We start from the raw sequence: 10214 nt of genomic DNA on the forward strand, positions 1-10214 counted from the left end.
TTGGCGTCATTACCTCACTTGAGATCCCACCATGGCTCCCCAAGGCCTTCCACACGGAGCATGCCCCTTCGCCTGGAGTCCTGGCCTTCCCTGGCTCATCTTTGGCCCGTCCCCTCGTCCCACCCCTGTTCTGGCCATGCTCAATCTTGGACAGCCTTCTGGATGGGCTGCTCCCTTCAATCGTCCCTTGTTCTCGTCTGTCTGTCCTGGAGGTCTGTCTTTCACTTGCTTGTCTGGCTGGCAGCACAGACAAATGGCTTCTTCAAAACTCCTATGTCCTTTCCCCCTTTTCTGGCTTTTCTGAGCTTTTGAGATCTTCATTCATATACCTGAAGCTTCCAGTGGGCAAAAGCTCCCCTCTGAGGGGGCCACTGCTGCTCTCTTGAATGGTGATGTCATCCATGGCCATTATTTCCACGAAGCAACCGTATTTTCAATCAGAGATCTGTGACATTCTCCTCCTCCCTCCAAACCCTCCTGCAGCTGGAATCCACTGGTTTCGATGAGCCCTGAGCACTTTCTAAAGCCCTGTGACCCTCTGGGGCCCAAGGGACCGAAGTCTGCCTCTGCTTGTGAGGGGCCGTGGCTAATTCTAGCTCGGGAGGGGAAATGAAAGGGCCCCTGGGAAACAAGACATCCACCGAGGGTTTTCTTCTTCTTCTTTTTTTTTTTTTTAAAGATTTTTATTTATTTATTTGACAGAGAGATAATGAGAGCAGGAACACAAGCAGGGGGAGTGGGAGAGGGAGAAGCAGGCTTCCTGCCGAGCAGGGAGCCCGATGTGGGGCTCGATCCCAGGACCCTGGGATCATGACCTGAGCCGAAGGCAGACGCTTAACGATTGAGCCACCCAGGCGCCCGAGGGTTTTCCTCTTAAGAAGTCCTTCCCGCTCTCATCCCCATCAGAGCACCCTGTACTTCCTGGAAGATGTCACTCTGTGCAACCATGTTTCTATATTTCCCTGTGTACCTGTCCGCTCTTGTCTCTCCCGTGGACATACGGGCTCCCGGAGAGCAGAGTCAGCGTTGGCTTGCTCGCCGCTCTGTGGTTGGTACCCAGCACGGTGCTGGGTGCAGACCTCGGAGCCCAGCCCTTTCTGCCTGCCGGTGAGCTCCATAGAGCCCTGCCTCTGTCCACCGTGTTGTTTCCATCCTGTAGGCCCTTAGCACATGGAGGTGCCAGCTGCTGGGTCTCTGGTTCTGAGAGCCAGGGAAGAGCCAAAGGGGGTGCTGGTCTGACCCTGGGGGTGACCACTAGTCACCTTTGCCTCGCCTGACAGTCAGTGTCACCCCAGGGGCCTCTAATGAAGGGTGAGGGGGCCCATCATACCCCATAGTAGTCAGAAGTGAATGTGGGACAGTGCCGTCCCCTGTAGCCTGCTGGGCTGTCACAGCTGCGGGCCGGAGCATTATCAGCTAAGCGGTGTATCTATCAATCACATCAGCTGAGCAGAACAGGACCCAGAGAAGGAGCACAGGTGTGTACCGACTGACGGGAGGGACTTCACTGTGCCATGGACCCTGGGGTCTGGCCGCCCTTCCCCACTTCCTGCATCCGGGCCCGTCAACGACGTTTTGCATTCTATGCCCATGGAGATGGGTTTTTCCAGCAGCCTCTGGTTGTCCAGTGATGCTTTGTGGTTTCGTGTTGCTCCCCTTGCAAGAGACTAAGCAATGGGTTCTGGGTGAGGCTGGTTTACGAGGAGGTAAAGTTCATGGCCGTGAGGACAGGCAGGGCTGGGCATCGCCTCCACAAAGTTCCCACTGCCCTCTGCCCAGTGGTGTTGGTGGCTGTCCTGTCCTCGGCCATGCCCACTCCCCAAATACCATCGCTGCCTCAGGGTGCTCTCTGTACCCACAGCTAAGGTGTTTTTAGGCCCCAGGAGGTGGTCCACCTTTGCAAGCACAGGCCAAAGGCCCAAATCCTATTACATAAAAGAATGTTCTCCCTTGGAGCTCCTTGTCCCAGCCACTCATCAAGGGGTTGGCAGTGTGCCTGGGCTGATGTGACAGGGAGTTGTGACTTTCTCCCTGGACATTTCATTTGGATAAATTTTTTCCCTCTAAGTCAGGGTTTCTCAAACTCAGCACTATTGACATTTGGGCCGGATCATTCTCTGCAGTGAGGCCTGTCCTGTGCACAGCAAGATGTTGGAAAACATGCCTGGCCTCTGTCTACCCACCGGAAGCCAGGTGCACCCCTCCACCAGTTACGTCAGTCCGAAATGTGCCCAGGCATTGCCAAATGTCCTGTTGGGGGCAAAATCACCCCCAGTTGGAACCACTGCTCTCCAGGCTTCCCGTGTCCTCACACAGTGAGGCCCCTGTCACAGGAGATGGTACAGAGCGAGACACGAGGTGTGTGGGCGCCCTCTGCTCGGATGGCAATGCCGGGCAGGGGGCAGGAACTCGGCCGGCCCACTCTTCTTCCTGGGATTCGGGCATTGCTCCCTCTCTCTGTGCCTCACCTGGCGCCTCGGTGACTTGGGGATTGAAGATGGGGACGGCGCTCCTTCTGGGGCTGTTGCGAAGATCAGGCATTCGATAAATATGTCCCACGAGGATTATTCTATCAGGGTCTGGCCACAGTGGCAACTTAATGTTTGTTTTTCCTTTGGTCACAAAGGGTGGCTGGCCCTGCGTCCCTCCCCAGTAAGATTCTTAACAAGGGCAGTTTTTTATGGGGCACTTTGGGTCCCTGTTAGCACCATCCGACACCCACAGAATGAGTGGTGGTTGGGGAACTTCAGGTGCAAAGCTGGTTCTGAGGTGCCCTCCTGGCTACGGATGTCTCTGGTAATGGTCGCGGAGTGCTCTGCTGCACCACAGTTCCTGGTGTCCCCAGGGGCCCTGCAGGTGCCCGCTGTGCCGGGCGGAGACGGAGCTGTCTGGACTCCTGTCCCCGCTCTGCCCTGCGCTAGCTCTGTGACCCGGGCCAGTCCCCACATTTCTCCCGGAATCCGACTGTTCCTCTGGAGAGTAAGGACAATCAGAGAACAAACCTTCCAGAGATTCTGCACAAAGAATTAGATAACACGGAAAGCTCTCGGCACAGGATGTACAATAAGCACTCAGTGTTAGCACCATTATTATTAATTGAATTTTGTAAGAATTAAGAGAGCAGAAAGCTTGCAGGCGTACAAGAATAATCAACCTCGTTCGTGCATCTCCTCTCAGAGGTAAAAGTGCCTGGGGGTCGGGGTGGGGGTTTGCCCAGAGACATTTTAGAAGCGGACGGACTGTGTCTCTGAGTTGTAATGTGGAGGGGAGGGTCAGGATGGGAGGAGGAGAAGCCCCTCTCCCCGCGCACCGGTCTTTCTGAGGCCCCGCCAAGGCTGAGGCAAGTCCAGTTGGAGGCTCTGCGGGCTTTGCAGGAAAATGATTGCCCGAAAAGCCCTGGGGAAGCTGAACCCAAGGAAACACGCAGGGCCAGGATGAATGGCGGGGTGTGCTCGGCTGGCTGAGAGGAGGGGTCCCCAGCTGGGGCATGAGCCCTGCCCCTTCCCTCCCTCCAACGGGTCCCTTGGGACTGGGCTCAGTGAGTCAGGGGAGGCCAGCCCTTTGTGGGGCATCGGGTCGGGTCAGGGACCCTCTGCTCGCCCAGCCCTACCTCTGCTGACACTTTAAGGGGGGTGCTCAGCGCCCACTTGCGAAGCCAGCACCGTACCAGGAGGTGGGAAACAGAGGTGCAGAGCAAGTGGGTCCGTGGCAAGGCCGACTTGACCCTTCTAGGTCGGAGTCTCGGCATGGTCACCTTCTTCCTCCCCTTGGTCTTCTCCTTCCACCTCCTCATCTGTCTCCAGATCCTGATGTTTCTGCAGAAACAGTGCAGAATCATTGATGGGGGGCAGGCCTCCCCTGCACTCTGGGAAGTTAATCCCCTGAGGCCAAAGCAGCCCGCTGGTGGAGGCCTGGATTGCCAGGTACTCGGGAGACCGCTACCAGCTCCTGGCCTCGAGGATCTAGTCGGTGCTCAGAGCCAGCGGGTGCGGATGGCGGGCACGGCCTAGGGCATCTGACAGACTCGGGTACAAGTCCTACTTCTGTCGCTTTGCTTCCCGGGTGACCTCGGGCTAGCTCCTCCTGAGTCTCTTTGGTCCCCTCACAGGGGGCCTGATTCCTCGCAGGGCTGTGACCCGGATTACAAATAATGGGCATAAGGACCCCGCACTGCTTTCTCAGCCCTGAACCCAGAATTTCTGGCCAGCTGCAGAAAACTTAAGAGAAAGGCAGGCAGAAGCGAGGTTGTTCTGTGCACTGCACTGCCTTCTGAGGCCCAGCTTCTCCAAGTGCAGTGTTCGAGCAGCGGGAGGGGCACCTTTGGGGGGACCCCCAGCACCAAGCCTGCTGTCTGCCAGGTGCACTGCGCCACAGAAAGTGGCCGTTGTCAGCACTGCCTTCTGGAGGCGGGGAGGGTCTGAAAGCTGGGACTCCAGTCTCGCCTCGGCCATAAGCGGAGGAGGGTCTGTGCCCCCACCTTGCCACACAGACAGTGTGAGAATAAAGCCTCTCATATCCACGCGCTTCCAAATGCAAAAGAAGCAGCAGACATCACAGCCGGGCCCCAGGCCCAGTGGAGGGAGATGGAGCGGGGAGAGCTCATGAGATGGGACAAGTTTATCCCCTCCATGGGCCGGCCTGTCTTCCACCAGCCCGTCCGCTCCGTCGGCACCCAGGAGCCCACCACCCACTTCTCGAAAGCGGGGCAGTCCCCTTGGACACTTAAGATTCCTCAGGAAGAAGGGAGTCACTCCTCCCACTTGCTGGATGGACAAGTTAAGGTCCACCTGCTGAGGCCACTTGCCCGAGGTCACCCAGGAGGTCAGAGAGCAGGAAGAACCCAGGCCTGGAGCTTCCCTGCCCCCTGACTCCCCCTCCCCACCCGGTGCCCCCTGCTTGGGACCCTACAGGCTTCGGCTTCTTCTTCATGGCTTCTGCCTCCTTCTTCTTCAGCTCCGCAAAGATGATGTCGAAGAACTCCTCCTCGGCCTTGGTGACCAGCTCCTCAAGGTTGAGGGTGGTCTCCTCCTCCCTCTGGTCATCGTCCTTGCCCTCCGCCTTGCCCTTCTCCTTCAGCCGCATCTCCCGGTGCCTGGCCTCCAGAATCTTCTCCCGCCGGGTCTCCCGCTCAAATATCTGGGGCACACGGGGACAGGGAGGCTGTGGGAGGAGGGCGGCGGCCAGCAGCTGGCTCCCAGCGTGGGGCCGGGCTGACGTCTCTTTGCTCAGTGCAGCCCCAAAGGGGTCTGTTCTCAGCGCTAACGGCAAGAAAGGAGGGCTGGACATTGAGGTCGGGAGGCAGGAGCGGAGCTGCCCAGTCACCCAGTTCCGAGGGGTTCCCAGAACAGAGACAACAGCCTGAAGAACGCACGTACAGCTGAGCACTGTGGGGCCCTGGGCCCAGGGACGCACCTGCTCGGGGGCCGGCCCACAATCCCAGCAGAGCCAGGGGGCTGGCCCAGGGCCTCAGCACCAGGCCTTTGGTTCCCTGGTGTGCTCATGGTGCTGGGGAGAGGCAGCAGGGGTCCGCCGGGGCAGGGGGGGCGGGCTGGGGGGGTGTAGGGACGGATCTCAGCCTCCCAGCCCCCTTCCCCAGGATCCCCGCCTTCCCTCTGTCTTCTCTAATGGCATCTCTGAGCCTTTGTTTGACAGAGTCTGCTTCAAAGAGATGTCATCTGTGAAGCCAGACAAACTGACCTATCAAACCACTTTGACCGTGACAAGCCCGGGGGGGTGAGGTGACTTGCCCAAGGCAGCTGCACCACCACGTGGGTAAGCCAGGGTGGGTTCAGACACTCCTGACCCCACTTACCTGCTCATTTTGGGGACACCATGCCACCTCCCCAAAAGTCCATGCATTTCCCAGGAGGCAAAAGGGAGGGCCTGATCTTTTTCTCTGGCTAGCATGCTCTGCCCCCGGCCAGGCAGCACTGGACTCTTACTGAAGAAGCTGTGTTCTTCTCGTTCCTCTGGAGCGTGCACAGCCCATTGGAGACCTCCAGCAGCGTGGTGGTCCCCAGCTGAGAACCGCAGGCGATGAAACACCCGTTGTCCTGCACCCGGAGGCAGAACAGGGCCTCGTCACACACCTGTTGGACCCGGTTGGGGAAGAGAGACTTGTTGACGATCTGGCCCCCGGGGAGGTGGGCACTTCGCCAAACTCTGTGTTCAAACACCCTCGGTGACTCCCCTGACCCACAAAATGAAGGTCACACTCTGAGATTGGCTGTTGACACCCTTTGCCCCCTTCGTTCATCTTCCACCCCCTCAATCCATCCCCCACCCTCCACCCCCTCAGTCCAGCCCCCCCGGGTCATCCTGCTGTGTCCCAAACTCCATGCCCTTCCATGGCCCAAGCCAGCAGGGCTCGGCTCCAGCCGTGCAAATATGACCTTAGCTTAGGCTGGAAGGGTCAGCTGCCAGGAACCCACGCCAGGGCTGCCGGAGGAGTAGGCCTGGCAGGAGGAGAGACCAGGCTTTCTGCTTCTCTTTTCTTTCTAAATGTCCCCCAGGTGATTCTGCTGGGCCACCAGACCCTGAGGGCCAGGATGCGTGGGGAGGGGGATATATATGACCTTCAGGCTGAGGGCAGGGTCACACTGCTTGAACACAAAGTCCCAGATGTCCAGGGTCCCGTCCATTTTGGTGGTGAAGAAAACCGCCGGCCTCACTGGGCTCCAGGCGCCGTCGGTGAGGTAAGCCATGTGGTACCTGTGGGGCACCAGGGGGTCACTGGTCAAGGACCACTGTGGTTGGGAAGGACAGAGAAGCCGCTGAGCCACGGCTCTGCTCATCCAGGCCCGCCGGACGCCAGGGTCTCATTGCTGGGCAGGAAGTTCTTTCTTGTGTCTGACTTCTAGCCATGCCAACTTGCTTACCAGCAGTTCACAGTCTGCATTTTATTTTATTATTATTTTTTTTAATTTATTTATTTGACAGAGAGAGACACAGCGAGAGAGGGAACACAAGCAGGGGGAGTGGGAGAGGGAGAAGCAGGCTTCCTGCGGAGCAGGGAGCCCGATGCGGGGCTCGATCCCAGGACTCTGGGATCACGACCCAAGCCGAAGGCAGACGCTTAACTGACTGAGCCACCCAGGCGCCCCACGGTCTGCATTTTAAAGGCTCTGGTCCTGGGGGCCTGGGTGACTCAGTTGGTTAAGCATCCGACTCTTGATTTCGGCTCAGGTTATGATCTCAGGGTACTGGGATTGAGCCCCATGTTGGACTCTGCGTTCAGCAGGGACTCTGCTTGTCTCCTGCTCCCTCTGCCCCTCCCCCGGCTTGCACTCACTCTCAAATAAATAAATAAATAAATCTTAAAAAAAAAAAAAAGGCTCTGGTCCTTCTGAGGGGCTGGTCCCTGGTATTTTCCCACAGCAGGCTCCAGGGAACAGGTGCATGCCGCTGGATCTGGGCCCAGTCTTCCAGCCGTGGGACTCACTAAAAGGAGTCAGAGGAAGTGTGCCCAGAAAAGTTCCTAGTATTGACATTGGAAGAGTGCTATACTTCCTACTTGGTGGGATCTAGATTTTCGAAGATTTCTGCTGTGAGGAATGAAATCAGACCCTTATCTTCCACCATATGAAAAATATCAACTCAAAATGAGTTAAAGACTTAAACATAAGACCTGAAATCATAAAATTCCTGGAAAGAAATAGAGGGGAAAAGCTCCTTGACATTGGCTTTGGCAGCCATTTCTTGGATATAACTCCAGAAGCACAAGCAACAGAAGCAAAAATAAACAAGTGGGGTATATCAACGTAAAGAGCTTCTGCACAGCAAAGCCAAAAAAAATGACAAAGCAACTTATGGAATGGGAGAAAATATTTGCAAATCATATATGCAATAAAGGGTTAATATCCCAAATATATAAGGAACTCATACCAAAAAACTTAATAGAAAAAAACCCCAAATAACCCAATTAAAAAATGGGCAATGAGCTTGAAAAGATAATTCTCCAAAGAGGACATACAGATGACTAATGGGTCATTGAAAAGGTGCTCACCATCACTCATTATCAGGGAAATGCAAATCAAAAGCACAGTGAGATTTAAAAAAAGAAAAACAAAACCATACACACAAGGAGACAGCTCCTCACACCTGTTAGAATGGCCATCATCAAAAAAACAAGAAACAGTGTTGGTGAGAGAAGCGAGTCCTCGTGCACGGTTGGTGGGAATGCAAACTAGTGCAGCCACTGTGGAAAACAGTATGGACTGCCTCAAAAAATTAAAAATAGAACTACCCTATGATCCAGCAATCCCACTTCTGGATATTTATCCAAAGAAATTAAAATCAGAATCTCAAAGAGATACCTGCACCCCCATGTTCACTGCATCATTACTGACAATGGCCAAGAGATGGAAACAACCTAAATGTCCATCAGCAGGTGAATGAATAAAGGAAATATGGTCTGTAGAGTCAATGGGATATTATTCAGCCTTAAAAAAGGAGATCCTGCCATTTGCAGCAACGTGGATGGACCTGGAGGATGTTGGGCTGAGTGAAATGAGCCAGACCCAGAAAGACTAATACTGCATGATCTCACTTACATGTGGAATCTAAAAAAGTCAGACTCACGGCAGCAGAGAGTAGAACACTGGTTGCCAGGGGCTGGGGGGAGGGGAAAAACAGGAAGGGGATGGTCCAAGGGTACAAACTTTCATTTATGCAAAATAAATAAGTTCTGGAGATCTAGTATGATCTAGTAGGGCCTCTAGCTAACAAAACTGTACCAAATAGTAAAATTTGCCAAGAGGGTAGATCTCATGTTAAGTGTTCTTAACCTCCCCCCCCAACAAGAATAATTACAATAAAGGGGGTAGGAGAGAGGTGATGGGTATGTTTATGGCTTTGATGGCAGTCATGGTTTCACAGGTATAACTTATCCCCAAACTCATAGAGCTGTATGCATTAAGTATGTACAGCCTTTTCCATGTCAATGACACCTCAATAAAATGGTTGAATATAGGGCGCCTGGGTGGCTCAGTTGGTTAAGCGACTGCCTTCAGCTCAGGTCATGATCCCGGGGTCCTGGGATCGAGTCCTGCATCGGGCTCCCTGCTCTGCGGAGAGCCTGCTTCTCCCTCTGACCCTCCTCCCTCTCATGCTCTCTGTCTCTCTCATTCTCTCTGTCTCAAATAAATAAATAAAATCTTAAAAAAAAATGGTTGAATATATATATATATATGACAAAAGAGTCAGAACCTGGGTAGGTGGTGTGGAGCCCTCTAAGTCACCATGGGACCTGGAACAAAGCGCTACCCTCTGGGCCTCCCTCTCTACCCTGTAGAATAGGGAGATGGGACCAGATTTCTGCTCCAAAAGCAAAGACAGGCTGAATCATAAAGCCCCCGGGGAAATCCTTAGCATGCCCATTCCTGGGTCAAATGCAAGATCCAATACAGCAGCCCTGGAGTCTGGATTAAAAAAAACAAAAACAAAAACAAAAAAACAAACCACTCCTCCCAGGAGATGCTGATGCACCCAGATTTGGGAACCACTGGAAGAGAAGATGCCCGTTCGGGTCCACAGTGGCTCAACACTGCAGGACCTGTGACTGCGTGAGCTGGAAAGGAACCCCGGGTCGACACACATGAAGACTGAGGGGGCACCTGTCCCCCCACCTCATGCCTCTGCTCTGGTCTCTCGGCCCTGCCTACATCGCGACATGTCTATGGATGTGGCTCTCCCCGGCTCACCCAGGGGCAGTGGGACCATGCTGAGGGTCTGTCTCATGCACCACTTGGGCTCTTCTCTGGGCAGACTGGGTGAATCCACAAGCTTCTCTGATCCAGCGACAGAGCTCACAGCTCTGTCCCTCTCTGCTCCTATATGTCCACCCTCACAGGAGAGGAGACCCACCAAGCCATCCTGCCGAGGTGCCCGGATTCTTTTTTGTTTTTAAATCTGTTTTTTTTTTATTCTTATGTTAATCCCCATACATTACATCATTAGTTTTAGATGTAGTGTTCCATGATTCATTGTTTGTGCACAACACCCAGTGCTCCATGCAGAATGTGCCCTCCTCAATACCCACCACCAGGCTAACCCATCCTCCCACCCCCTCCCCTCTAGAACCCTCTTTGTTTTTCAGAGTCCATCGTCTCTCATGGTTCGTCTACCCCTCCGATTTCCCCCGCTTCATTCTTCCCCTCCCGCTACCTTCTTCTTCTTCTTCTTCTTCTTCTTCTTCTTCTTCTTCTTCTTCTTCT

The 10214-nt window shown here is 54.4% G+C and overlaps 1 protein-coding gene across 3 annotated transcripts in view; it reads right to left on the minus strand.

The window, feature by feature from the left end:
• Positions 1-797: 797 nt before the first annotated feature.
• Positions 798-10214, minus strand: part of DNAI2 (dynein axonemal intermediate chain 2) — a 36224-nt gene continuing 26807 nt past the window's right edge. For all 3 annotated transcript variants that reach the window (XM_035026119.1, XM_035026118.1, XM_035026120.1), the window contains 4 exons: positions 6576-6711; positions 5943-6089; positions 4909-5136; positions 798-3815 (listed from right to left, as the gene is read on the minus strand). In XM_035026119.1, the coding sequence (XP_034882010.1) occupies positions 3729-3815; positions 4909-5136; positions 5943-6089; positions 6576-6711 (598 nt within the window). In that variant the 3' untranslated portion in view covers positions 798-3728. The remainder of the gene's footprint in view (positions 3816-4908; positions 5137-5942; positions 6090-6575; positions 6712-10214) is intronic.

The sequence above is a fragment of the Mirounga leonina genome, unplaced genomic scaffold (genome assembly GCF_011800145.1).
Source record: "Mirounga leonina isolate KUSES-001 unplaced genomic scaffold, KU_Mleo_1.0 Mir_197, whole genome shotgun sequence".
Lineage (NCBI taxonomy): Eukaryota > Metazoa > Chordata > Mammalia > Carnivora > Phocidae > Mirounga > Mirounga leonina.